This window comes from Gnatocerus cornutus, chromosome 8 (assembly GCF_029298725.1).
Source record: "Gnatocerus cornutus isolate USDA-ARS CGAHR chromosome 8, icGnaCorn1.1, whole genome shotgun sequence".
NCBI classification, from domain to species: Eukaryota; Metazoa; Arthropoda; class Insecta; order Coleoptera; family Tenebrionidae; genus Gnatocerus; species Gnatocerus cornutus.
In genome coordinates this window covers 14,389,358-14,416,647 of record NC_142240.1, presented here as the reverse complement: position 1 = coordinate 14,416,647, position 27,290 = coordinate 14,389,358, and the positions used below count along the sequence as shown (strand labels likewise).

At 34.3% G+C, this 27,290-nt stretch overlaps 5 protein-coding genes across 9 annotated transcripts; 4 read left to right on the top strand and 1 right to left on the bottom strand.

The window, feature by feature from the left end:
- The first annotated feature begins 780 nt into the window (after positions 1 to 780).
- Positions 781 to 13,543, top strand: LOC148170155 (arylalkylamine N-acetyltransferase 1-like). Of its 3 annotated transcripts, none has more exons than XM_088043255.1 (3): positions 781 to 913; positions 11,142 to 11,638; positions 12,518 to 12,894. In XM_088043255.1, the coding sequence occupies exons 1-3, from the start codon at positions 911 to 913 to the stop codon at positions 12,711 to 12,713; spliced, it is 696 nt and encodes a 231-aa protein (XP_087899381.1). In that variant the 5' UTR covers positions 781 to 910; the 3' UTR covers positions 12,714 to 12,894. The 3 variants fall into 3 exon arrangements, with proteins under 3 accessions (XP_087899381.1, XP_087899380.1, XP_087899379.1); XM_088043254.1 differs by lacking the exons at positions 781 to 913; positions 12,518 to 12,894 and adding exons at positions 8,481 to 8,682; positions 13,066 to 13,543; XM_088043253.1 differs by lacking the exon at positions 781 to 913 and adding an exon at positions 8,491 to 8,682.
- Positions 13,544 to 14,031: 488 nt separating this feature from the next.
- LOC148170154 (uncharacterized) lies at positions 14,032 to 15,055 on the top strand. Of its 3 annotated transcripts, none has more exons than XM_088043652.1 (6): positions 14,032 to 14,230; positions 14,285 to 14,375; positions 14,419 to 14,494; positions 14,543 to 14,600; positions 14,646 to 14,819; positions 14,868 to 15,055. In XM_088043652.1, the coding sequence occupies exons 1-6, from the start codon at positions 14,160 to 14,162 to the stop codon at positions 15,031 to 15,033; spliced, it is 636 nt and encodes a 211-aa protein (XP_087899778.1). In that variant the 5' UTR covers positions 14,032 to 14,159; the 3' UTR covers positions 15,034 to 15,055. The 3 variants fall into 3 exon arrangements, with proteins under 3 accessions (XP_087899778.1, XP_087899777.1, XP_087899776.1); XM_088043651.1 differs by having other exon boundaries at positions 14,537 to 14,600; XM_088043650.1 differs by having other exon boundaries at positions 14,038 to 14,230; positions 14,419 to 14,600.
- Positions 15,031 to 17,936, bottom strand: Nab2 (Nuclear polyadenosine RNA-binding 2). The gene is made up of 8 exons (XM_088043649.1): positions 17,731 to 17,936; positions 17,602 to 17,644; positions 17,380 to 17,544; positions 16,920 to 17,330; positions 16,545 to 16,873; positions 16,273 to 16,497; positions 15,571 to 16,228; positions 15,031 to 15,373 (listed from the first exon to the last, which is right to left on the bottom strand). Exons 1-8 carry the CDS (start codon positions 17,767 to 17,769, stop codon positions 15,168 to 15,170), a joined length of 2,076 nt encoding a protein of 691 aa, XP_087899775.1. The 5' UTR covers positions 17,770 to 17,936; the 3' UTR covers positions 15,031 to 15,167.
- An 887-nt stretch (positions 17,937 to 18,823) lies between these two features.
- On the top strand, positions 18,824 to 21,019 carry LOC148170152 (uncharacterized). The gene is made up of 3 exons (XM_088043933.1): positions 18,824 to 18,907; positions 18,958 to 19,224; positions 20,945 to 21,019. Exons 1-3 carry the CDS (start codon positions 18,896 to 18,898, stop codon positions 21,017 to 21,019), a joined length of 354 nt encoding a protein of 117 aa, XP_087900059.1. The 5' UTR covers positions 18,824 to 18,895.
- A 281-nt stretch (positions 21,020 to 21,300) lies between these two features.
- On the top strand, positions 21,301 to 26,286 carry LOC148170151 (endothelin-converting enzyme homolog). Its single transcript, XM_088043064.1, has 13 exons — positions 21,301 to 21,449; positions 21,500 to 21,563; positions 23,364 to 23,458; positions 23,632 to 23,934; positions 23,981 to 24,239; positions 24,284 to 24,856; positions 24,902 to 24,998; positions 25,045 to 25,221; positions 25,263 to 25,422; positions 25,475 to 25,523; positions 25,570 to 25,768; positions 25,819 to 25,983; positions 26,032 to 26,286. The coding sequence occupies exons 1-13, from the start codon at positions 21,395 to 21,397 to the stop codon at positions 26,209 to 26,211; spliced, it is 2,376 nt and encodes a 791-aa protein (XP_087899190.1). The 5' UTR covers positions 21,301 to 21,394; the 3' UTR covers positions 26,212 to 26,286.
- The last annotated feature ends 1,004 nt before the right edge of the window (positions 26,287 to 27,290 follow it).

Sequence of the window (27,290 nt, the reverse complement as noted above, 5' to 3'; positions counted from 1 at the left end):
ATCCAGTTTGAACATTTAAAGTAAGAACGAACGACGACCCGTGAAATAACTAAATTTGTAATGAGGTACACAGCGGAGAAGAATATGAGGTCGAAAAAAGGAAAAAATACAGAATTCGTTGTGTCAACTCCGCGTCCATATAAATTTTTATCCGAGTCCCTTGCTGTCATAAAGTCCCAACTAATGAAATCAGCGAGTTTAATGATTATTTAATTTACTCTTCTAAACCTCGTAATGACTACCCCGAAACGAACAACGTCCACACGATGTTTGTTTGTTCCCACATTCTTATTACTCCCTAAAATTGATTCCATTTTCCACAAAATCCACTTTAATAATTTATAAACAATTAAGGATATCGAGTATGCGCAACAGTAATATGGATAAATAGGGGTTCACCATATAAACGAACCGTAAAGGGAAGAGAGATAGTAACCAAGTGTTCATAAGCTTCCTCAGTCGAAATACACATCTCCGGGGAAAACAGAGCTTCCGGAGTCCAGAATCCGCGCTCCGGAAAAATCGCGTCATTCGACAAAAATACCCAATGGTTCATTTCGAGTGGTTTAATAAGCCATAAATATTATGTTTCCATTTGTAACTCGCTAAAGCTCTTGAAAATGAAAAATAACAACACACTGCTCAGTTTACCGCGGTCAAAAATGGATTTTAATAGACACGTCCCTTTTAATATATAGCAGGATGCTGCTGTAATACATCCATTTAAAACGTATTGTAACCCTATAATTCTGTATACAAATAACGTTTGAAATTGTTGCTTCTGTCGGTGATAAGACCATAGTGCTCGAGTGATAAGATAAATAACAGTATAACAAATTTGTTTTTTGTCGTTTAGTGTTTGATATTAGAGTGGCGGTGGTGGTCACTTTTCCAATTTTCCTGCTCCACCATGGTAAGAAGAAAATTTTAGAATTTTAAGTAGTTGCACCATTTTCTCTTGCGCAAATAGGATTATGCAGATTAAGATAATGAAAAACGACGTAATTACTTGCGTTCAATTGGAAAATCATGTTGTGACAGTTATCATGAGCATTGACATGTTTGAAGTGTAATTGCTTACATAACAATTTGCGATTATCGAACTATTTGTGCAAGATTATTGATAGAACCATTTCCTGTTGACTGAATGCAAAACAAGAAATGCAGGCAATATTATTTCGGGATCAATAACAATTTAATGAGTTTTCAGGTAAAATTAAAATTTTGCGCCTCGATTTTAGTTATTTTAGAATTTAATTTCAACGTTAAATTACTTACTAGTTTTGTTATCATCATCCTCAATACGTTGAAGAAATGAGCTAGAATCGATTTATTTCGTTTACTTTTAATTTGATGGAGCCGTGTTTTGGCAGTTTAAGATCCGGCTAAGGATTTGAGTGGGATTGAGAATTTAATTTCGTTTCGAAATTGGCAGGTTGCACACCTGAAAGCGCTGGGTTTTATAAAAAGAAATGAGTTTTATTCACTGTGGTAATAATCTGAGACAAGTGTGAGGTTTCCAAGAAATAGAATAAGACGCATAATATATTATATAATAACTTAATCAATACCTCCTTATCGATTAATCTATAGCGCTTCTGAGAGTGGTAACAAGAGAATGTAATTAATGTTTTTATATTTACCACAGCTTGTGTGGTTTTCCTCGGTAAATACCGAAAGGGATTTTCATAAAACAGTCTCAAGTTTCATAGTTGAAAGTTATGATCAAGGAAACATGCACATAACTTCTCCTTATCCGACAGTTATTAATTCTAACTTTGTAGTTCATAACTTCAACAAATGTAATATCTTGTAATTATTGTTAGCGGATCGATTGTTGAGAAGAACTTTCCGCTTTAATTTGGAAAAGAGTTGAAGCTAGAAACTGTCTCATTGCAACACGCGCCGAAGATCAATCGCTGAATATTTATGACAGCGATGAATAACCAAAGCGATTTACATCTCATTCTAGTAATAAATAAAGACAGTATCGTATAGATCCTTGTAATTATTTTAATTAAACGTCATGTTGTGTTAGCGTCAATTTATTTATTTGAAAAAACGAGCACCCTCCTCCATATTTACAATTTGACCAAAACAAGTAATAAATCATATTGTTCCCATCTGCAGCCACAGTTAAATGTAATGAAATACATGTAGCTAGGTCATGTGAGCAGAACCCAGGATGTCGCTCGAAATTCCGCGCAGTATCCTGTGGGAAATGTCCTTCACTAATCCAACATTCCTTCCGATTTCCTGAAATTTCTATAAACAATACGATTTACAACTCCGATTGAATTCCTTTAGATCATATCACCACAATTCCCTTTCTAATCTTTTACATATTAAATTATAGTCGCAATGTGAATTTAAATAAAAAACATCACGTGCTCATTCATTTTGAATTCAATTAATTTTGTGATCGTTTAGCGTAATTGGAACTCAGACTAATACGAGAAGGAACATTTCCTGTTTTAGGATTATCGCGTAAATCTTTACACTGCTAGACGCTAAATTGCTCAGTTCAAGTACACAATATCCACACCCACAGTTGTCACAGACGTATTCATTTTAATTGCACACTTTTAGTTTTTATGTCCGGATAATGTTTCACGAGAAAGAGAATTGTGATCGGTTTTTCAATGTTACTCTGGTTCGGCTGTCACAGAATAGGGTCAGAATTCTCGTGTTTCATTACAAGTAGAGCAGGGCCGTATTTAAAGTAACGAAAGGAAATGAAAGGCTGGAGAATATGTGAATAAAAAAAAAGCGACACATTTCATGGAAAGAACAATACGATTATCTGATTAGATGAAAGAGCCAATTAGTTATGAACAGTATCGAAGGATTTTAAAACTTGAGCCGGAGAAAATTAAGAACTCAGTCTGAAACAGAGATTCTGTGCTGTTTTCACACTTAATGGATTTTCTTCTCGGTTCGTTTCATTTCTAGATTATTTCGCAGGCAACGAGCGATTTTGTTCCTAAAGACGACGAATTAATTTTTTGTTTTAGTCATTAAAAAGTCTTCTTTTCCTAGCACAAAAAAGAGATTCTTAGAAGTGAAAAACAGCTAATTACGAATGCATAAATATTTATCTAAATAATTGACAGATTTTCGCGTTAAAGTGGTAATAATAGAATTAATTCCCCGTACAAATGTTTGAGGTAAACAAATGAGAAAAATAAAATTAAACGCCTTAAAAGTTTCCATTTTTAGATTCAAACAATTTCCTTTTTACTCTCACCATAATTTTTCTTTTTAATTGACAATAAAACGTGTAAGACGACAAGAATGCGCCTGAATTATTCAAATTGCAGAAAGACCATAAAATCCATTCAATATTTTGTTGTTGTTTGCGTGTTTTTACGCAATTACGTTCCATTGTTTTAATTATTACATTTTTCTTTGTTTAGTGCGCCTTTTATAGTCTTCTTAGTGTGACAACTAACATGAAAAACAGCATTAATAGAGATTGCAATTCGTAATGGCATTCTTTTCATTCTTCTTGGAAAACAATCGGTTTTCCTTAAACTATTGGTTATTTATGAGTTCATTTCCAATTTCCTCCGATTAAATCTTAGAGTGAATGACTGAATTATTAATTTAATTCCGACCGTACAAATTTCCGTTCTTCTCATCAGATCGCTTGTTATTCAAAGAGCAAATTAGCAAACTCACTCTTGTTTATGTATTTTCCATTAGAACACTCGTTTTGAGTTAATGAGGCCGGGAAGTCTTCTGGCGTCGTTATCAAGATAACCGTGACTATAGCAACAAAAACTGAACAAACTCATCCAAAGCTCGTTTTTTTGTACTCTGAAACTAAATATCTCCTCTAATATTCCCTTTTCCCCATGAAATGTTAATTAATGCGAGCTTCCGAGCGTTTATGAAACGAGCAAAGCTCGAGCTTTATTTGTAGATGGTGATTACAGTCGTTTTCACATAGCGACAATGACAATTTAAATAAAATCAATAGCGAGGTAAATTGCAATTTACGACATCGTTTTCCGATTCAATGCTGTGAAGGTAATTGCATCGAGTGAGTTATAGGCAGTGTTACCAATTTTCGCAAAATAAAAGGTTTTCCAAGTAGAGATAAAATGGTCTTGGAACAGATTTTACAAAGTTTGTCAGTTTTCGGTCCGGAATCGAAAATTTTAATAAGGAAAGTGGAGTAATCCGACAGGGTAATCAATAAAAGTACAAAGCCTTCCTTCCGTTCGCTCCGCTTGTTGGGAGAAGATAAATGTGCGTGCTTATTATTTTCCTCCTTTAATGAACGAGCAAGGCTTCACTACAAAGAATTTTCTCGGTGTATAGAGAAGTTTATGTTCCCTTCAATACCATAAATTACATTAATCAAGAATAGTTGCTTGTTACTCGTAAGATTTCCATGGTAAAAATGCTAACTGGGACGAAGCTCCACATTTTAGACCTAATGTGAATCCCCGAAGTACGGTGAAAGTTCGGGTATTCCCAGGAGGAAAATGACCCAAGAATCCTCCGTTACAAACCGGTAAATTTTCGCATTTCTGGAATAATGAAAATGCCTGCAAGACTAATGAAATATTCCATGGACGCAGACGCATAAAATGTTTTTTGTGTTTTTCGCCCACAAACCCTGAAATTGATTTTTAAATTAAGATTGTTGATCGTGGGACAGTAATGTTATTTACTTGGCAAAAACTCGTGTAATTTAATATGATGGGACTTGAAGTGAATCCAGATGTTTAAAGCCACAATTGTACGTCATAGTTATAAAATTACCAACAACCTACGTGTACGAATCAGGTTTGCATGAACAATTATGTAAATTCGTCGTGAATAAGATTGGAAATTTAATTATCACTGTTCAGTATTTATACTTTTGTGCAGATTTTTTTGAATCGGTTTTTTTGTTTTAAGAGGTGTGGTGAAGGTGTGGAAAATAACTGAAATCCTGAAAAAATACGAAACGCAATTCTTTTTTTTTCGTAGATCGATTTGCAATTTAAACTGATTTTTTACAGTTTTCTGCTGATTTTATTAAAAGTATACTCAAAGGCGACTATTTTCCAACACTGTCAGAAACCCGAATTAGTAAAACTAAAAACATTCAAAAAATCAGGAAAATAGAAAAAAAAAAGATAAAAATTTAGAATCCAGGCAAGCACTGAACAAAAATTTTGAATTATAACTTCAAAACTCGATTTTTCCAAATGTGTAAGTGAAATTTAAGTTTAAAAAAAAGAAAATCTAGACCATCTAGAACTTGGGATGAGTACAAGCAACCTCATTAGGAAAAACCACTTCTTCATGCTTAGCGTGATGCCGAAAGAAATAGTAAATACACAATTAATTGAATGCCCTTCCAATTTTCCACCAACCTCATTCTCATGCTCTTTCAGCCCCAAAATTCCACTCAAAATTCCGGACTTCCACGAAATTAAACAGAATCTCTCTCACACTACAAACTATTCGTGTATCCAAACAAAATAAACTTCGCCGCTCGGAGCTTCCGATATTTGTTTTGATTTTCTCATTATTGCTCCAATTATTAATATTCCCCGGACTAATTAAGAATCAGTGTAAGTTTCCGTCGGGTTTCTTGTAAAATTCATACCTTTCTAACGACCGGTAATGACGTGAAACCAAAAGAGGGTTTTTCATATGATAACTCACTTCTTGGACATCATTAGTTTGTACGAATCACCGAAAATTTTTAATTGATAGTTACGCAAACTGGTTTCCAAGTTTGTTTATAGTTGAGCGATTTCCTACCAAACAATTTTTTAGGAAAATGATTAAGAAAGTTTCCGTTGCAACTATGCTAATCCAATAAATTATAATACAATTGATAAAGTACAATACAAAGTTGTCGTATTGGTTTAGCTAATACTCACACCTCTTAACACACCTTCTACGCACGTTTTTGCCTAAGGAGATTAAAAAAAGACGTTTTTTAATACAAATTTTCTGTTTCCGCATTCTTATCAAAGCGCCATCTGTTTCAAAGTTTAATAGCAGTGACCACAAATTTTGATAAAAAGAAAACCACAATCAGCTGTTTATTTACCTTCACCTTCGCAAAAAAAGATGCTGTCATGGCAAGACAACGGGCAAGGACAATAGCAAATAAAAAAAAAGCGCCTTTTACTTTTAGTCTGGAATAAAGATGATCTTTTTTAAAGTATGAAAGGTGCACGTGCTCAAGGTTGGTTGTAAAACATAAATTTGGCTAAAATAGTGAAACAATTTACAATTATTTTATACATTAATACAAGGAGTATCCTGTGTTTATATCAATTATTCTTTTCAGATAAATGATATAATAAGTTAATTCAAAGCATTAAAATAATTGTTTCGTCCTTGTTTGTCTTCATTAACGCGTCAAGTTCAGTGTCAGGTACCCCACATTTCAATAGTTTTTACAATTAAATTGGAAAAAAATCGTCTGTTGCGCTAGGTAATGGCCGTGGGTCCAACAAAATTACACACGCATGTCTATGCTCAAATTGACTCAAATTAAAATACTTTTTATTTACAAGACTAAAACGAACGCTCGTAAAGTTCGGAATTTAATTTAATTTATTTTTTTCTCACTTAAATGTCTACACAATCACTATTGTTGTACCCCTTTGGCAGTCACCGACCTTGGACTTCATGTTTTTACATAACAACTTTTAAATTGGCAAAAATCCACAAAAAATAAGTTTTCGTTGTAAGTCATGAACCGTAACGACAGGTTAAGTTTAAGGATTGATCCTTCACTCGAAACCTTGCTACCAGCTATGGTGATCTGAATCAAGGCTAAAACCTAGCAAATGTGTGTTAACTTGAAAGAAATCAAACAATTAATTTAAAACGTTGATTGAAATTAAAATTATGGTACGAGCTTCTGGTTCTTGTCAGAAAAATGGGATGCTAGCCAGTTGCTAGACCACGAACTTGTTGTTTACAGTTGGAGGAATAAATTTTGAGATTTCTATTTATTGATCCATTGATTTAATTATTGCGGAAACACGGCGCAATGGAAAAACACGAAAATTAATATCTTCCACTTATTTTGAATTGACAGGTCCTTTATTACCATTTGATAAATTTTCGAGAAACTTGTTTTTGATCATAATTTTCCATAAGAGCAAAATTTCTGGGAATAGACATTAATAATTTCTCAAAAAATAGCTAATTGGTGTTCTTGGCAGATCGAACACGTATCCATACCATGTTTGGTAGGATGCAGACGTCAGCAATGTTGTCGTTTTGTGTGCAAATTGTAGCATTGCGGTTCTTGAACTTTGGAATAACCCATTCCCATTTAATTACGCATATAAATTAGAAAAATGCAAATAAAAATATAAACGATAACTGAGTCGAGAAATTTGCAACAAGAAAACAAAAATATGATGAAGATTCAAATTTAAATTCTTTTAAAAATTTTTAGATTTTAATATCGTTGAATTTTTTGAATTCCCAGGACCTTTGAAACACTTGACTTCTGATGCTTTAGATAAATGGAATAAAAAGTTTTTTCGATTTTCACCAATTCTTTCGACATTTTTTTTTAAATTTGTAAAATTCTTTTTCGGATTTTTGTTGTAAAATAACTCCTGGGGCCTTTTGGAAACTTAATATTTTAATTATTTTAAAATTTAGCCCAACATGATAAAAAATTCCTGCTTCCCGTGCGATTACAAATTTTTGCAGAAATTGAGAAGCTATTGGTTTATCCCTGTTTCATTTTGCGCTATTTTCCCCTAATCAGAGTTGTTTTGTTTTTCAGTTATATAAACAGTTTTGAAGAGATAAATTTATTTATATATCGCATAAATTTAAATTAGTGCAGAACAACATTTTTATGATTTTTAAGCAAACTTTAGATAAAAGTTCTTTGTCATTTAATTAACTATAAATAGAACACGAGTTTTTCGAATATACATAATAAAAGCAAAAACCTTCATAATATTCATGCAAACCATTAAATAAATGTTTTTAACAAGGTATATATATTTATAATAAGCGTATTTTTCTCAGGTTGTGCTAAAATCAAATTTATCTCTTTGGAAAGTGCATGTTAACTTATCCATCGACTTAATGCCATTCTGATTATTTAATCACTTCTACAACAAATTTATCTCGGCTAGTAAGTCTATTATATAAGTATTACGTTAGAAAAGCCCCCAGGCAAATAATTGCGAATCGATTGCATTTTCACTCCACAATTCCACAGGAAAAATCACTCCAAACTCCCATTTTCTGTGTCATTACCGATTTATAGTTTGTTTAAACCGAGCTAAAAATCTCAACACATGCTGTAATAATTTAGTCAAACACATGTCGTCAAGCCGCAAAGTCAATAATCTCGGTTTTGGTTTTAATCGTCGACTGATTGATACTAATAAAGTATTAAAAAGCTCCACGTTAAAATGACAAAAAATAACAAGTGTTTGGAGCGTGCGTAGAACTCAATACTGCTTTTCAAGTTGAATAGGGTTCGGGGATATAATATAAAAGTGCTTGCGATGTAAAAGCAGAAGTCGCTGAAACTTTGCCAGTTCCAATCCGGATATTTTCGTGCCGTTGTAAGGATTCTTTCAGTGTTGAGGTGTTTTTCTCCAATTGACCATGGCGGTACAAATGCAACCCAGTTTCATCCTCACCGAAAAATTCGAAAAGCTCAAGTTCACCGATTTTGTGGTAAATATAAATTGTTTATACAACCTATTTTCAATGAAAACGGCCGTGTATGTTTACGTTTTACCTTCGAAACGATCGGAACATTTTAGTAATTAAGAAATCGTAGTATTTTGGTGACTCATACTCATTCATGCCACTTCCAAGACTTCCTGCGAAATTTCTTTGAAAACATTGATTTGAATTACTACGAAATTGTTACAATATTTACGCGTCAGATGTATATAATTTCATGTACAATGTCATTAAACCGTAAACAACATTAGCGAACCTACTCACGGCTGCGATTTGTTTACGCCTTGGAATAGGCGGAATTTTTTTATTTACTGAGAAAAGTTGAGATAACGTCACTTTTGAATTTACTTCGATTTGGTCACAAATTTTAATGAATGCTTTTGCAAATTCAACAAACAAGTGTTAACATACCGCGAGATGATAATTATTACATATTGCACTTGTAATTTGTTTACAACGCGAAATGGCATGCTAAAATGTCGATTAGCAACAAAATATTGCACTGTTTTCATTACATCATGTAATTTAAATGAATGGTGGGAAGTAAATACAACTTGAGAGGTTTTCGATTCAATGACAATTTTTATTCTTGATTGGGATTATTATTTAAACTAGTTTGTTTACGTCATATTTGTCACACTTTTCGGATTAGATCAAAATGTCTTGCGTAGACTCAATGTTCTTTACGAAATTAGTTCTTGTTTCTAGGAAATGTTAGCTTCGTGGCATAAATAAATTTACTAAATGAAACATAAATTGCACCAAAATATTTACCTAGTTCTATTTTTAAAGGCGTCTAGCAGCAGAGATTTGTCTAGCACAGTTCATTATTCAAATCTTATTATAATGTTTTCCCACATAGGTATTTACTATTTGTCAAGCATTTATATCGAAAATTATAGTGTTATTTATTAATTTAATGCCACAATAATTACAGAAGTTCGTGGTCTTATTTGTTAAAATGTAACCGCAAATAAACAATAATTTCTTGGTAATGTTTTGACATTTCTCGGTGCAATAACATTTTTTCTAAGCTCAAGGTTGTTACTATTATTTTCTATATATAATTTTAAATCAGTATTTGTTTTATTTTTCTGAAACATATCTTCTGTATTATGAATTTTTCGTATTAAATTTTGGAAAATTTTGCCGATTTATTAGACATTTTTTTTTTATTTGAAAACATGTTTATTAATTGCTGGGAGCCTAATATTATGATTAGAACTGTATGCTCGAGTTTTTGACAGATTTATTTCGTCTTTGGCGTTTTTTATTATATGGCCAACAACGGGGCCAATGTGAGTGAGAGCCAACGGCTAAAAGATTCGGATTTTTTTTAAATTGAAAAAAAAATTAATTGTAAAACGTTTTTCTTTCTGCCTTCACAAATCTAATTTGCGCCTGAAAGACAGGGTAGTATTGTCTGTACAACAAAGGTCAAAGAAGCAACGTTATCCATCCTGAACTCAGTTATCTTTTTAAACCCACGAAGTTTTTATGGAGATATATTGTAGAAGAAAATTTATTCCATTACATCATAAAAATATCATTTCTTCCGCACTTAATCAAATTCACGTCCGGATGAAATAGGGTCCTCCGTGGCATTGAAATGAAATATCCATTTTCAATAACCATAAAAAATATTCCGACAAAAGCATTTGAAACTCCTTGAAAAAGCAAGCACGTTTTATTGGCAATCCGAAATAAGTTTCAGGTTGTGAAGCCAAATTTCGAACGAACAATGTCCTTGCTTGTAATGACATTGACATTGCGCGTATTTGTTTTAAATAAGCAGAACAAATTCAATTTCACATTTTCTGCGAAATGAGTTTAGTTCATTACCTATTTATTGGAAACCTTCAAGGTTGGAACAATGCAACAAGTTCATTCTCAACCTTGTCAACTTGTAAGCTGTTGAAAATGACTGTCAACGCTGATTTTTGCATCATTATCTTAATTAACGATGAATTCTGGTTGTTATCTGTTTTAATTCAGTGTGAAATTGTGTTTTTGCATCATGAATTTGTAATTTTCCGTGACCATGTTGCTAATACGTTTCCAATGGAATTAACTGTGTTGGTCAAATTTTATTTGTTCATCGTATTTGCTCGCAAATAGAAAAATAAACGATGTTAAAAGCCCTTCAAAAAGGTGTTTGTTGATCAACTCTGTTTACTTCCCTGGAATTACTTCAAACACCAACAATTTATTTCATTTTACACTACCAATCTGAAATTCGCTGGGGCAATTTGCAATTAATTAAAAATATGCGAGTGCACGGTGCTGCTATTGATTTTATGTTAGCTCTGCAATAAAAGTTACCATAAAGAATCCGAAAGTGCAGCACTCAGTTACCATGGAAATAATGCACTGCTAAGGAACTCTGAGAGACAGACAATGCAATCATTTTTCATAATTGTATTTGTAATGTCGATTGTTGTTTATAGTCCGTCGATTCCGTGTCCACGCCTTCGACGCCTTCCACACCTTGCAGCCCACCTGCAGAACCCTACTCGATCGAGATAATAACAAATCAAGACAAAGAAGAAGTTGTCCAGTTCTTGCGCACCTTCTTCATCCGAGATGAGCCCTTGAACCACAGCATCGGTCTTCTGGATGGGAAACCAACCTGTGAAGAACTAGAAGACTACTCCGTCAAAGACCTCGACAACAACCTAAATCTTAAAGCAGTTTCCAACGGAAAAATCATCGGGATTTGTCTTAATGGCATCCTCGAAAAAGGCTACACCGACGAAATCGAAGAAGTGGACTGTGAGAATAAGAAATTCGCAAAAATCCTAAAACTCCTAGACCACGTCGCTGTGGAATCAAAAATCTTCTCTCATTTCCCCGACGTTACCAAAGCCGTCACAGTCAAAATCTTATCAGTGGATAGCTCGATGAGAGGCCGAGGAATCGCCAAAGACCTAATGAATAAAACAAGGTAAATGGAATTTTTATCGCGCTGTTTCGATGTTTCGAAAATCAAACGCTTGGCGTCGAGCCAAACAGAACGCAGATAGGTCAAGGTCTGCATTAATCTGAAGGTGGAGGTCGTGGTTTTTCAACGCTTTTCTCGAGGAAATTAATTTTCCTCACGCGAATTTGCTTTTACGCTACCCTTACACACAATTCAAGAATACGTCAAATCTTGCGCAGACAATCTTGTTAGAGTCTTTGTTAAATTTCCATCTCATTTCTGAGGATGATTGGACCGTGAAAAAACAGACGCGCAAGTTTTCAATTGCTCTTCAAGTTCACCCCGCGACCTGACCTTAAACTGGAATTCAGGAATTCATTAGAGTAATGGCTTCCAATAAAATAAAATGGAGAGCCACATTCGGGGGCGGCGCTTTGAGGTTTTCTCGAGTGGAAGTTATAAGCGAGGAGTAACTGTGAAGAGGCAGGAAATATGCACGGAAAAAATAAATCGCGAAGATTTCTCATTTTATTTTCTCTAGATCCCTCTCTTAATTTTATTTTTTTTATATTTTCGTTTGAAGTGCCAGGTGCGATTCACACAAGGTTGAATCTGTTGGGAGCACTGCCTATTAATGTCAGGACTACCAACTGATTTCAAAATTCGTGCACTGCTTCCCACTTATCCCCATTTTTTATTTTGCCATAAATAAGAATTTCATTTTCCTTTGATTACTGCGGTTTTAAGCAATTCCCTGAAGTCCGTTTCCACTTTTCTTTGCCAATTTAGAAAAACCGTAGTAACTTCAGTAGCCAGAAAGCAATTACTTTGAAACCACAAACCACCAAAGCTTTGCATGTTTTTTTTTATTTTGATGATTTATTTTGTTTTTTTCCTTTACAGAGAAATCGGTAAAGAGAGAGGTTGTGGTATTATAACTGCGGACTGTACTAGCCATTTTACCGCCAAAGCTTTAAAAAGACTTGGCTGCAATTGCATTTATGCTCTGAAATACGAAGACTACAGAGTCAATGGTGAAGTTGTCTTTACTCCTGAAAAGCCTCACGAAGCTGTGACTGTATACGCCCAAAGAATATAAAAAGACTACAAAAGTATTTTTGACAAGCATTCCCTGAAAATTGACAATAAATAACTTGCCAGTTGTATTCGTTTTGGAATACAATTTTAAGATAACATGTGATTGTATATAACAAAATGTACAAATATTTTAAAGATGTATTTTTGTTAGCTAATAAAAAGGATAAGGTTCAAAGTTTTAATCCGTCTCTAAACTAACACGTGTTTGTAATTAGGTGCCAATTCCTGTACTAACCCTCCGACTAGTCCTTGATGGAAGCCATCAAACAAATCATGAAAAAGCTTTTATATGGTATTTGCCAGGAGAATTACGTTTTTATTGCCGCACTTTAATCCCCGATATTTTTTTCCAGAGAACTTGCTCGAGCTCAGGGCTGCGGTATCATGACCGCAGATTGTACAAGTCACTTCACAGCAAGGGCTTTGAAGAAACTTGGTTTTGAGTGCATCTACACCTTGAAATACGAAGACTACAAGGTGAATGACGAAGTGGTGTTTACTCCTGAGAAACCTCACGCTGCTGTGACCGTCTATACTCAGAAAATATAATTCGTTGTCCTTTTTTTTGAGGTCGCACAATTTGTTTTGTCATGTTATTAAGGTTCTTTTTAACAATGTGATTTCTACGTCGTGATTATAATTATCTAACTAGTGTGGGTAATTGTGTACTTGATGTATTCATTTTGGAATACGTGGATTAGGTGGTGTTTCTTCAACCACACTGTTGTTTGTTCAACATGATCTGTATGTTTACATGGATTTGCTCATTATGGGAAAATGTCTGCAATGTGATGTATAAACTGTATTTTCAATAAAAATAAGTTAAGTAAAGTGTTTTATCAACAGGCGCATCAAGTTTTTTTAGTGATCACTACAGAACAGCGTGCTTGGTCTTACAAAAAATTGTTAGTGTTACAAGTTGGGTCAATAACATTACGAATTGATGAGTTGCTGGTTGTTAAATAAGAATTATCTATTCATGCAGGTACTAAAGTAATGCTTTTTCTGTATAATCGACGCTTTACAAACAGTGACGCTGCATATTTAAATAATAATGAACATACGTCGGTACTTTTTGCTTGTTTTACGTTGGACTTGTATTCAACATAAAGATAATATTTTGCTTGCATCCAAAGATAAGCAGAGCGGGCCATAAAAAATTAATATCTGGTCAATCAAATTGGACTTTCATTCAAGTTCAATGCCTAAACGTTAAAAATGATCAAATTTCAAGAGTTGCTTAAAAGTAAAGTGTGAGTCTGTATATTTATTTACTAATTTAAAGGAATTGATTTGCAGTTAAAGTGAAATAAAATTTAAATTTCCCTCCATTTCCCGGACTCGACCTTGCCATTACCTTGATCAGATGTTCTTGACACATGTTATGTCACAAATTAAACGTCAAAACATTTAACATGTAAATAAACCAAATTTTAATTTTTAAATAATGTTATGCAAAATTTGCGGTGACGTCTCAATACTTGCCCCCAAAACAACCACTTTATGCACAATCTCCAGGTATGTCAATGAAACTAATATAAAGAGAGGTTATCCAATCTATTTTTGTGCTAGATTTTACAAAACGCACTATGAAGTGCTCAAATTATCAAGGAGTTGTACAGGTAAAGACATAAAGAATGCCTTCATCAAACTTTCAAAAGAGGTGAGTTTAGTTTTGTTGCGACATGAACTAATTGATGATTTAGCATCATCCTGATGTCAACAAATGCAAACAATCCCATGAAAGGTTTCAAGAGATTAATGAAGCCTATAAAGTACTGGGTAAGCCTGAGACTCGAAGAGGTTATGACTTAGGTTTGGCAGTTACAGAGAGGCATTTATATGGGTACAGGCCTCATAAGGTTTACTACAGGCATCAGGGGCGAAAGTGAGATAATTATTAGCTCCGACGTATTTTCAATCGTCGTTTTAGTCCGTATGATGACCCGTCGTTTTGGGCCAACAGAGACAGAACCAGAGAGGAGTTTTATAGGGGGCAACCCTACTATGGTGTAAATGGAGTTCCTAAATTACCAAACGTGGCAATTTTAATGTGTTGTGTCTTGTTCTGTCTAGTCGGCATAGGGCTCCAGTGCTTACTTATCACGTAATTCTAGTGTTAACTTCATTGCTATATATTAATAAATTATTGCAGGAGATCTCTCACATTTAAACGTGAAGCTCTCAAAAGACGATCTCTAGAAGTTGAAAATCAGTTGAAACAGACCCGAGAAGCGGCGATAACTAATGGAAATGTGGCTCAACTGGAAGCCCTAAGAGGCAAACTCTTAGGAAAAGTAATAAAGGAGCCAGACAAATAAATCATTAAATTATTTATTTTAATACATGTGTTCTACTATAAGTGTCACATCCCTACTCACACAATAGGATTATTATGAAAATGGTGGCTTACGGAATACTCACATTCTAAACTTATGTACATACTGTGATGTCATTATTTTGATCTCCAAGTCAAACTACTTTTGTTGGGAACAAAAGTATGTGAGAAGTTGCATTCTCCTTGGTTTTTGCAGTATTTACCAAATTTGCAAGGCTTTGGATGGTAGAAAGCACAATTTACGTTTGTACAGTTAGGAAAAAATTTACATGTTTGGAGGGACGCTGCCATTTTTACGGGCGTGGAAGATGCCAGTCTCGGCCCTAGAAAAGTAGCAAATGTTACACAATGTTGTAAAAAAAAAGGGTGTAGATAGCCGTTTTTATCTGTCTCGGTAGTTCTCTGATGACCGTTTTTGTATCGTTGGATCGCAATTTGTATTATACGCCTAAAAAAAGATGCCGCGTGCTCCGATAACTTCAAATTTCGAAAAAACGCGTGCAAATAAAACATTACTTACCAATGCCCTTCGCGGCAGACGAGTGGCTATAAACGCAGTCTCTTCTAGTGCACGAGCTCCCGAATTTGCAAGCTGGATGCAAAAACAAGCACTTTTCCCCAAATTTGCAGTGTGGGAATTTCTCACAGTTGGTATTTGGATGGACGAATTCGCATTTCTCGCCGTGACGACAAGACGGCCAATACTTACACCTCTCTTTGTTTTTAACAGACGGAGATGCGTGCACTATTGGCAGTTTATCAGGAATATTTGGTTTGGCTTTCACAGGAGTGGTGACTTTATCGAAGATGATTGGCGATGGTGACCTCTTTTTGTCAAGTCTGGCTTTAATTGAGGGTTTTACGTTTTCTTCTTCTACTAAATCTTTGAATTTTGTTTTTTCTATACCATCTAGAGTGACTATAAACTTTTGTTTCAATTTACCGTTTTCGATGGGTGATTCTTCAGGTTCTGTGGCAATTTTAGTACTAGGGATGTATTTAGGAACAGGATTTGCTTGCTTGTTGACCGGCGATGGGATATATTCAGGGGTTGGATAAGGATCTTCAGGAGTCAGAATCTTCTTAATTTTATTTTTTTCACTTTGCGAGATTTTCTTCCCTTTTACTTTTTCGTCCTTTTGTTTTTCTTTGTACTTTTTAGTATACAGAGCGTCGGGCTAAACAAATTATTTTATTACGATCTAAACATTGTGGATACTACCTTTGCATGTCCTACTGCTAGGGTCTGAGCTATGCTCTTTTGCGCCTCCGCCATCGCTTTCAGCAGTAAATTCTTATTAGGCTGAGGGGCATCCGGCGGAATTATTCTAGGTTTAATTTTAACCATACTTGGCACCTCTCGGTTCTTGAAAGGCTCTTCTGGTTCTTCAATCGGTTTTACCGGTACCGACACCTTAGACATGACTCCTAGTCTGTTTAAAATGCTCTGGAAACAACTGTTAGTTTTCTGTCTATACAGACACTAACACATACTTCTTTTGGTCTCTCACTCTCCCTTTTATTCCTGAGGCTGTTCCTGTACCGCCGCTCCTTCTCTTCATCCCTGTCTTTGTTCCTGGAGTCATCTTTCTTGAAGTCCGACAAATCAATTCTATTTCTTTTAACTGGGGATGTGTCGTCATTTTCGTTGGAGCGTCGCTTTCCGAGTCTTTCTAACACAGATCTGCGTTTGCTGGAACTTTGGGGTTCATCATTAGTGAATGTTATTCTGGAGTGTTCAGACTTCTTTTGGAGACTAGAAGAAGTGTCAGGTGTTGGCTCTGATTTGTTTCTGTTGTCTAGATCTGGAGCCAATAATTCATCTGTAAAAAAACAGTTTAGAGCAGTAAAAGTTTTAAGGTGGTTTACCTGGCTCAGGCTTTAAATTAATACAGTCATCCTCGTCACTCTCCACTAATAAACCTAGTCTGCTCTTCACACTTTTAATTTTTTTCTCGATATCCTCAAGTTCCTCCTCTGTGGAAAAATTCACCTCAGACAGAAGAGGAATATCAAAATTGTCCTGTAAAACTTGATCAGACGCATTGTTGTTTGTTTTGTTTTCTTTCATTATTATAATTTTTCTCTGTTCAGACAACCTGTTTGCGTTAATAGGCAAGTCGTCAGTCAATGATTTAAAAAGTGTTTCTTCACTCATTGAACTCTTTTCTGCAGCCTCTTTTTTCACCTTCTTGTCCATCTTTTTATCCTTTTTTTCTTTCTTCACATTAATGTCCAAAATCTCGTCAGACTTTCGCTTGCCAGTCTTCTTATAAACATCTAAAAACGCAGAAATAAGCTCATAAACTATTTACCTTTACAAACTGACCAGGGTTAGTCACAGTGACTTCTTTCAGTTTTTTCAACACTATGTGGAGCCAGTCGACAAAAGTACCCGTTTTGGTGGATAAAAAAAGTTGTAGATCCTCTTTCATCTGCGATTTCGTTCTTTTATTAGCCACCATCACCATTACATAGTCTGGTAGTTCATCATCTGCAAATTTTAGCCACGTTACCAAACCCGTGTCGTCTTCAAGAATCTTCGACTTACCGACATAACAGTTCAATTCTAACAACTTTGCCTTGATAGCAGACTAGAATAAACAAAGATTCAGTTTATTATTATGTAAAAATAAAAACATAACCTAAAATACGGAGTAAGAGGTGTCATTTTACTTACTCGCATTTTTTGTCCGACTTCTGCTCCTATACTGGCCATGTTTGTTCCTTTTTACACGTTTTACCAATTTTGAACCCCGATAATCAATTAATATCTTAATGACTATAATAAATTAGGTATTGTTCGGTTTGAGGGGTTGACAAGGGTTGACGGCACCGGCCGGTAAGTTGGGCAACAGCACCAGCTGTCATTTTGAAAATGCGCGCGAGAACTGCGGTCTTTCAAACAATTTTTGCTAATCGTTATCGATTAAAAAAAAACTTCATTCTTAAACCAACTGAGAATCAGATATTACTCTTTTTTATTAATGTTCCAGTTTGTCCATCAATCATTCTGATAAAAATAGCAACAATATTCAGATTGCTAAGGAGAGGCCTGAACTATCCGCTCACCTAATTTATGTAAGACATTTGATCGAACATATCGGAAACATATTAGAGAACGCCATCTAAAATTAAATCAATATCCTCCAACTCTCCATTGCAACTAATAATTAAGTATCATTGCTATAACTCCATCTAAGGTTTGACGACAACCACATTCTAAGCCATTTCAGCAATCGCATGCATCGTTAGTAAATGATCTAGATTGTGACCCACGACGGGACCTTTACAAGCACATCCAATGTAAAGGTGAAAGGAAGTTGTGCCCGTCACAACACTATCTAATGTTGCACTGTTGTAGCCTTCAGCAAATTATATTAAAATTGAGCGGAATTAAAGAGTTTTTCTTTGTAGATTACATAATGGTGTTAAATGAAATCACTTTTAGCTAAATGGAAAAATTTCTCCAACTATTTTAGGAAACTGGGCTGAGTTTCTACCGCGTGTTGCGATTTCTGTAAAAAAATTTGCTAATGATGCTAACATTACGTTTTTATATGTCATTGCTAAATGTAACATGCTGGTTGAATTTTGAGTTGTACCTTTGGAAGTAATGCACTTCCGATTGAGTTACGAGATGCAATCTCTTCGCGTACCACTGTAGGTATTACTCAAGGTATTTTATCAACTGGAATTCTTACTTTATGGCACATGTCTCGCTTTAAATTACATCAAGATGCATTAGCCAATCGTCCCTACTTGACAATACCGTATTTGTTTGCTTCATATAAAAGCAATCACAGGAAGAAGTCTTCTCAGTTGGAATATCTCAATCTACAAAAATGTTAACACTGGTAAGTTTCCTCTATTTTATTTTACTCTTCTATACGCGTTATATTTTCAGATTCTATTCAGTTTGCTGGTCACATTTCTAAAAGCAGAACCAATCATTGATCCACTATGGGACCCTTTTGGTAGTCCTCACATAGGTCCAGTTTGGTCACCCCCTTGGCTAAAAGCCCCATTATTGGATCATGGACCAATTCTCGCTCCGGCTCCTATTGTGAAGACCGTGGCGCCCATAGCCCCCATTATCAAGACTATTGCTCCTGCAACAAGTTACGCCACTGTGACGAAAGTACACATTGCACATCCTCCTACCATTGTTAAGGTAAAAATAATATTAAAAAAGTATCTCAAAAATTGTTTTATACCAATTGAAAAAACGCGCTAAAATTTGTAGTTTTGACTCAATAATTGCGTAAACGACTGATTTGATTATGTAACAAAAATGGTGGATGCGCCGGTATTTCCAAATAAAAGTTCTAATTTTCATATTTGCTTTGAGCGATTTGTAGAATTAAATTCATCATCGGAAATAACATGAACTGTCTAATCAAATGGACAATACAAATGCATTAAAAGTTTCCATGCAATTTTATAATCGTTAGAACGCTATTCAGTAATGAAATATGAACCTATTTTATCTTTTATTAAAGCAACTTACGACGTAATTCGATCCTGTTCTAATTAGTATTCTAACAAATCGATTTGGAATATGAAGAACAAAGAAATGAAAATATTTTCGCTTTTTAGTAGTAATACGGTTACCGCTTTTTTTAAAACTTGTTTGAAATTCTGGTTTTAATTATTTAATTCTTGGATTGAACTCTTTTAAGCAGTTATTGTGTAAAAATGTAAACATAATTATTATGCCATTAGTTGGAATTTTACATTTTTTAGATTCTTTCTTTCGGATTTTTTTCTATTATTTGTGTTCTGTACTTGTTTCGAATGTTAGAGTTTTTCATCTACAGAGACTGGACAAATACTGAGATATTTGTGCAATTCTTTGTTTAGCTTCTCACTTTTTGTATTCTATTTACTACCGTTTTTGCTTCCGAGAAATTTTGTACATTGTGTAGACATGCACATTAGGACATGAAGTGTGTATTATAATTACAAATTTGTTAGTTTACCTCACGTCTATGTAAATTATGGTAATTTTGAGACAAAAACAACCATTTGCATTATTGTTTTGACTTAGATTGTAAAACTGACCGTGCTTTATCTAAATGTAAAAATATTAAGTATAATACTCAGTAATTTCTTTAAACGATTTATGCCGGTAAATGGTCCATTATTAATTCAGTAGTTTAATAGTTATTGTTTATGTTTTATCGATAATTTATAGCAGTATTAATTACGAGCTGTAGAAAGCTTTCGTGTCTATCGTCATCTAAATATTAAAAACCGTAAAGTTTTTTATTTATCTCGCTCGAGTTTCTAGAAAAACTTACATGTCGAGTACATTAAAAATTAATAAATCCGTTAAACTTGCATTAACTGTTTGAGTTGAAGGCAACAACCAAATACTCTTTGGTCATGGCTAAGCACTTTCCTTGCTACAATAAAAACTCACCTTCATTTCTCGTCATAACGTCTATTAAATAGCATTAGATCGGACGCACATTATTTATTGATGGCAATCCTTTCTAGTTTAAAGTACTGATTCAGAATACCGAATGTGAATGTGTCGTGGAAACTCTGTCACGCTATATAGCGTTTATAATATGATTATCTAGAAGATTTCCATAGCAAATTTCCAGTTTATTCAATAATTTTACGTTACTTCCGGTGTTGATGACATTGCCATCTTAAAAATCGACTGCGGGGTTAATAATTTAATAAAGCGAATGTCTTTCTTTTATGCGGTTAAACTGTTTGCATACGTGGGAATAAAAAAATGATCAATAAAATTGATAGAAATTGTTTGTATTCTCAGCGACCCCATAATTTTTTTCTTGACGGGGATAATTTTATTATATTGATTTAGTAATAATTGAGTCCTATTTATAGGGAAATGTAATTGTGATTTTCTTGAATTACAGACAATCCTGGCACCTCAGCCGATTATCAAAAGTTATTATCCTGCACCCTTAGCCCTCGCGCATGGTTATCACTGAAAAAGTTTTATTTATTTCAATGTATATATGTTGTTGCAGTTATAGTCTCATGTAGTTAATTTTATAATAAATATTTGCATCATTTTTGCATATTTCACCTTTATTTGTAGTGGTTGATAATGAGCTTTGTCAGGGTTATCAGCTGTACCACAATTAAAACGTTATTGTCATTCACGCGTGTGATTCATCGGAAGCTATTACTTTATAAATAATTTATATTGTTTAAAAGTTTCGTAATCGATATGCAAAGAGCATCGATTTACTCTATTAGTGGTACAGTAACTGACGAGTAGTTTACCGGTAAAGTTCTCGCGCGCAACATGACACACTTTGTGGCAAGTAAAACAACCCTTAGTAGTTTTCTGGACAACAGACATGGATAACTATGCATATCAACCTGATGATAACGGCAAACCATTTGCTATCACAAGTAGGTTTCCTTCTTAAATTATTTTAAAGCAAGATTCGATCATTTTCTAGGATACCCGTCGGTTACAAGACAAAATAATGACTACTTAGTTGAAGTAAACTCCAGGTCCAAGTTGTAAGTAATTTTTAATCAATATTAAGTTTTAATAGAGAGTTTATCTTGATATTGGGAGTTGTAATTGGCAGGGGGCGGCGCGCGATCATGCGGTAATTAAAAAAGAAAAACGACGTCTGTTCAGTCTTTATAAATTTAAGAGTTTTTTGTTGCCATTCTGTCTAAAGAGTTGGATGAGATTTGCGTCATTCTCAACCTTCGATTGGAAAATAATCTAATTGTAAGTATGTATTAATATTAAAGCAGATTTATATGGAAGTGAGGCCTAATACCACGCAGGTGTGTTGTATTTTACGCTTCGGTTAATTTTTTTAATTTTTTTTTGCGGTTTTATGTCTACAGCAGTTGCTAATCCAAAGCAAAGTTTTTTTTAATACTTGTGCAAATGTAAGAATATATTGCATCAATTTTATCGAACCAAAGAATTCACTTTGATGAATTAATCAATTTCTATGTAAATTTTTAATGAAGCGTTTAATTTTAAATTAACTACGAAGAAAAACGTCTGTGAACTATCCACAATAATCAACATGGAGAATCATTATTGGATTACTAAATTAATTACCTGTTTATTGGCTTGTCTCTTTAACTCGGAAAATAATAGAAAACGACCAATCACTTTAATGACGATTTAAAAAAATATATTTTTCTGTTAACTAAATGTTATTACAGTAATTAGTTCAAGAATGTACTTTTTTCTTGCATAAATTGCCTTCAAATGAGTGAATATATGCATGTATAAATAATTTGATATTTAAGATGAAAAAGTTTTACTCTACAAGTCAAAATTTTAAATGGTTAACTTCCGATTTTTGGATTTTCGGTTCTTGTTAGATTCTTTCGGTTCACTGATTTTGATTTTGAATTGTTGTATATTTAAAATTTATTTTAATTCTTTTAAATAAATGCTACACAGGTAGGTAGGTGTCAATTTTTCATAAAACTCGCTCATTGAATCCAAAAAAAAGTTAAAAAAGTTGTATAGGTAAAAAAAAGTTAAATCAGTAGAATTTTAAATTTGACATATTCAGATGTAAATGAAAAAGTTCTGTGACAAAAATAGAAACAAAAATTCTCACAAAAACGTTTATTGAATTTAGACTTTTTTTCAGTTCTTAAAATTAAAATTTTTAAATCTTAAAAAATTTCAGAGTGTGAAACAGATTTTTATGAGTACCTATGAATTGAAGTAAGTAGTAAATACATCGATAAAATAAAAACAAAATGTCAAGGTAGGTAAATATGTGTTTTATTTTGCCAGACAAAAATGTTTAATTTTATTTTTTGTGATAAGTGAATAACAAAATAAAAGTATCGTAAATACTTATAATAATACATTTATGTACATACACATTATTCATACTCATTTGATTAGTCATTAGTTTTGAATGTTTTGTAAGAAAACTATGCATAAGATAAAAGTTATCTTTTTATAGTTTTTCTATTGAAATAAGAAAATTCAAAATTAAATATTTGTCTCTCATCAAAATTTAAGTGTTTGGAAACTACAGTTTTATTATAAAATTTTCAATAAATAAATAATAAAAAATGTAGAAATCAGTCGTAAAAAAGCTAATAATTATTTATTTTTATTTCATGCCTTTCATAACTCTTACATTTCAATCAAGAAGTCAATGAAACCCAAATGAATATAATTTTTGTTGCGTGTCCGGAAGAATGAATAATTCCTGTTATTACTGATAAAAATATAGATACAATTTTATTTTTATTCCCGTGCCAAATACAATACCCATTCATCACCCGTCACTTTTTCAACCCTTTATCTTACAAACTTTCCAGCCTGAAGAACCCAAAATTTTACAAGACACTTGTAGCTGTCCTAATTGTTCTGGTCGTGCTGCTTTTGATCGTCATCATTGTTTTGGCAGTATTGTGTAAGTCATAGAAAAGAATTAGCTTGAATTTTGATGGATTTTTGACACCCTATTAACCTTGACATTACCTTTTTGGTTCGAGGAAAAGTCGTGTTGTCAACAATCAATACAAAATTGTGTTGAAAACAATTTTTTCTTCCAAGTAATTATCTATTATACAATTATCATTACAGATTCTATGAAATATTACCAAACTCGGCTGTGTACCACAGAAGAGTGCCTTCGTTCCGCAGCAAACTTACGCTTATCAGTAGATTTCAGCGTAGATCCCTGTGAAGATTTCTATCAGTTTACTTGTGGGCGATGGACCCAAGAACATCCAAACCATGGATGGTTTCCGTCATTTTCAACGTTTTCAACCATAAACGAACACATTCTGATTGATACTGAACGGCTTTTAACTTCAGAGAAGCAAGAAGATGAACCGTCTTCGATTCAACAGGCTCGGAATTTATACCAATCGTGCATGGACACAGGTTGCTATAATTTCCGAAAAAGTTTTCGCTCAAAGTAGTTTTTCAGAGTCGTTGGAAGCTGTAGGAATGTCCGTTGTGCACAAGTACTTAAAAGAAGTGGAGCTTCCTCTCGTTCCTAGTTTGTTCACAAAAACTGAAGATGAAATCGCGGCTTTTACCTTTGACTGGTTGAAGACCGAAGCTGTGATTAAAAAAACCTTCGCAATGGATCTTTTTATCGGTTTTAATGTCGGGTCGAGTCTTCTCAACCGGTCGGAGAATATTATTTATATGGGGGTTCCCACACATAATTGTCCCTTACCCAGGTAAATCAGTTTGGTACCCTTCCATAATTAGCACTGCATTTTAGCCCTCTTAAAAAAGACAAAAAAGCGGAAGACCAGATTGACTATGCAGAGCTCAGAAAAACAACAAACATCAATATTATCAAATATATGATCTCGACTTTCTACAAGAATGTTACCGCTGAAGACATCAATGAAGACGCGGTACAAAAAGCAGCTGAAGTATTAGTAAACATCACCTCTCACATCGATGAATTAATTTCGAATTACACTGTACTGGCGGATGACATAGTTCCGCATACTTTCAAAGAACAAGAAGATAAAGTTAATCAGATCCTCACCGATACGATAAGCAAAGATTACCCTCAGCTCTACGAAAAATACGTTGGTTACATGTTCGAGGGTGTTAACGTGACAGTGAAGTACGAAGACCTCATTTACTACAGCGTGGACTTAGAAGAAGAGTTCCTCCCCAAAATTATAAGTTACGTCATGACTACTTCTGACGTCTACCTCGAGTTGTACATGTGGTGGGTCACTGTATTTGCCATGATCATGAACACGTCCTCCGACGCCGTGGAGTACATTTTGAAACAAACAGCACCGTTTTACACCGGGATTAGTGTCTTGAGATCGAGGTGAAACGAAGACAAATTTAACTATTTTACTAGTGATGGTTGCAGGTCTTTGGACTGTTCCATCCTTGTCAATTCTTTCATGGGCATGGCAGTGAGCTATGGTCTCGCGGACAGAATGTTTACCAACAATACAAAACCAAAAGTACGTACAATTGTACCAAAATTAAATACCAAGGGTTTGTCAACAGGTTGAACAAATGTTAAACGACATCAAAATAGCTTTTGTTGAACATGTCAACACGTTGACGTGGATGGACAAAGAGACGAAGCAAGCAACTTTTGAAAAAAGTAAAGAAATGATTAGTTTTATAGGCTACCCTGACTGGTTGTTCGAAAAAGGAGCTTTGGATGTTTATTACCAAGGCGTGAGTTCCAGAATTACCATTTCACTGACTTTCTCCCACAGATTGTTTTACAGAACGACACTTTTCTGGAAAATATGATGACTTTCGTGAAAATCCTTATTCCCAGTCAGTTGGAAGAATGGAACAAAGTTAGCGAACGGAATTGGAGCACAGATCCCACTGATGTTAACGCTTACAATTCCTTCGGGGACAACAGCATCAGTAAGAAATTCGGCTTATTACAGAGTATCATAAGCTAACGAGCGAGTTTTAGATGTTCCCATGGGAATCCTGGCCTTCCCAGCGTACAACCTAGGATTAGAGTAAGTTCCAATTATGTTTTTTTTTTGCAATAACTGGAAATTTTAGAGTCCTGAATTATGGAGCCATAGGGTCCATTCTGGGACACGAACTAACGCACGGTTTTGATAACACAGGGCGCAAATACGATAAGTTTGGAAACTATAAAAAGTGGTGGTCCAACACGACGATCGAAACCTTTGAAGAAAAAACCGAATGCTTTGTTAAACAGTACGATAACTTCACAATTGAAGGACTCCCATCACACGTACTCTCGATTTTTGTTAAAAACGCAAAAAAATTAATTCATTGTTTCAGGTTCAAGGACGTAACACCTTAGGAGAGAATATAGCTGATAACGGCGGACTTAATCACGCTTTCAGGGCTTATCACAATTACCTAAAACGACACAAATCCGAGCCCAAGTTGCCCGGTTTTCAAAATTTTACAAATGATCAACTATTCTTTCTCGCTTTTGGAAGTGTAATGATCTCAGTTTGTTCTTTCAGTGTTCACATTCTTTGATTTTAGATTTGGTGTCAGACGATTACACTAGACGATTTAGAAAATGACATAGAGACAGATGTTCATTCTCCTAATAAGATAAGAGTAATTGGAACACTCCAGAATTCCGAGGATTTTGCACGAGCATACAAATGTCCCAGTGGTACCAAAATGAATCCTGGGAACAATAAATGTAAAGTGTGGTAATCAAAAGAGTGATAACGTTTTCAGTTTAGCTGTACATAACGCGTGAAATGTGTGCCTTTCGTGTGATATTAATTAGAGAGAAAAATATGTATTTATTATTATTAAAATATTATATTAAAGCTGCCAAGTTTGTTTTATTTCGACGAGTCTAAATAAACGTCCGTAAGATTTCACCTCCTTCTTAAAAATTTTGAAATAGGCACAGTTAATCTTTCTTGACCCATTCTGGTACAATATTCTAGCTACGCCGAAATTTAAATTTTTTACAAAAAATTATTATCTAAATCTATTTCGATCGATATCTCACTTATTTGTGGAGCAAACTTGAATTATTGGTACTCATTTTACGCAGAATTTCACGCAAAATCCAAAACTGTGCGAATAAAAAATTGAAGCGATTAAATTTCGAATAGTAAATTTTTAATTCCGAAATGTTTAAAGCTTCATATCTTCGAAACTAAGCCAGATAGAAAGATGCGGTCTTCGCCATGGTCTTTCTCGCGCTATTCTTACTTAGAATCTGCTCTAAGAGATGTCTTTCGCGGATGGTGTCTTTGCACGATACAATCTCTTCAAGTTTTTTACCATTTTTACCACAAAGAAAAGCACACATGTTTAAATCGTAAGCACGCGCCACGGAGAAAAAGTAAAAAAAAATGGAATTAACATTCTCTTCATTTACTTGTGAGCTGATAAACAGCATGATTTGCACAAAAATACCGCTAAACAATACGTCGCTTTTGACACTTTTCCCGTCAAAACATGAAACATGTGGGTTTTGCGTTCCAGAAGACTTAAGCCGCTTATCCTATTATCAATTCCCTTTGTGATTGTAATAATCATCTCAATTATAACATTTATCCGTAAAGTTTAATTTTATTAGCCAAACTAGAGTTTCACGACTTTGTAGACATTGTTACACATAGAGAACACATCGAAGAAGAACCTGAAAATTTTACAACTTCACAACACTAATGGGTACCAGTCGTAGAATGGAATCATGGAAAATGCAGTGTGGGTGTGGTAACATGCTATTAAATAAATCAAATTTTATTTAAAAATGGTTTTATTCACGAATA

Bases quoted from the DNA above. Each gene is read 5' to 3' on its own strand.
- LOC148170155 (XM_088043254.1), top strand. From the start codon at position 8,611: ATGGCGGTACAAATGCAACCCAGTTTCATCCTCACCGAAAAATTCGAA. The intron at 8,683-11,141 runs GTAAATATAAAT...TGTTGTTTATAG, and splicing joins TCAAGTTCACCGATTTTGTG to TCCGTCGATTCCGTGTCCAC. The intron at 11,639-13,065 runs GTAAATGGAATT...ATTTTTTTCCAG, and splicing joins GACCTAATGAATAAAACAAG to AGAACTTGCTCGAGCTCAGG.
- LOC148170154 (XM_088043650.1), top strand. From the start codon at position 14,160: ATGTTATGCAAAATTTGCGGTGACGTCTCAATACTTGCCCCCAAAACA. The intron at 14,601-14,645 runs GTGAGATAATTA...TCGTCGTTTTAG, and splicing joins TACAGGCATCAGGGGCGAAA to TCCGTATGATGACCCGTCGT. The intron at 14,820-14,867 runs GTAATTCTAGTG...AAATTATTGCAG, and splicing joins CTCCAGTGCTTACTTATCAC to GAGATCTCTCACATTTAAAC.
- Nab2 (XM_088043649.1), bottom strand. From the start codon at position 17,769: ATGGCCAGTATAGGAGCAGAAGTCGGACAAAAAATGCGA. The intron at 17,545-17,601 runs GTAAGTCGAAGA...TAAAATTTGCAG, and splicing joins AGAATTGAACTGTTATGTCG to ATGATGAACTACCAGACTAT. The intron at 16,229-16,272 runs GTAGTATCCACA...TAATTTGTTTAG, and splicing joins TAGCAGTAGGACATGCAAAG to CCCGACGCTCTGTATACTAA.
- LOC148170152 (XM_088043933.1), top strand. The intron at 19,225-20,944 runs GTAAAAATAATA...CTTGAATTACAG, and splicing joins ATCCTCCTACCATTGTTAAG to ACAATCCTGGCACCTCAGCC.
- LOC148170151 (XM_088043064.1), top strand. From the start codon at position 21,395: ATGGATAACTATGCATATCAACCTGATGATAACGGCAAACCATTTGCT. The intron at 24,240-24,283 runs GTAAATCAGTTT...ACTGCATTTTAG, and splicing joins CATAATTGTCCCTTACCCAG to CCCTCTTAAAAAAGACAAAA. The intron at 24,999-25,044 runs GTACGTACAATT...GTTTGTCAACAG, and splicing joins CCAACAATACAAAACCAAAA to GTTGAACAAATGTTAAACGA.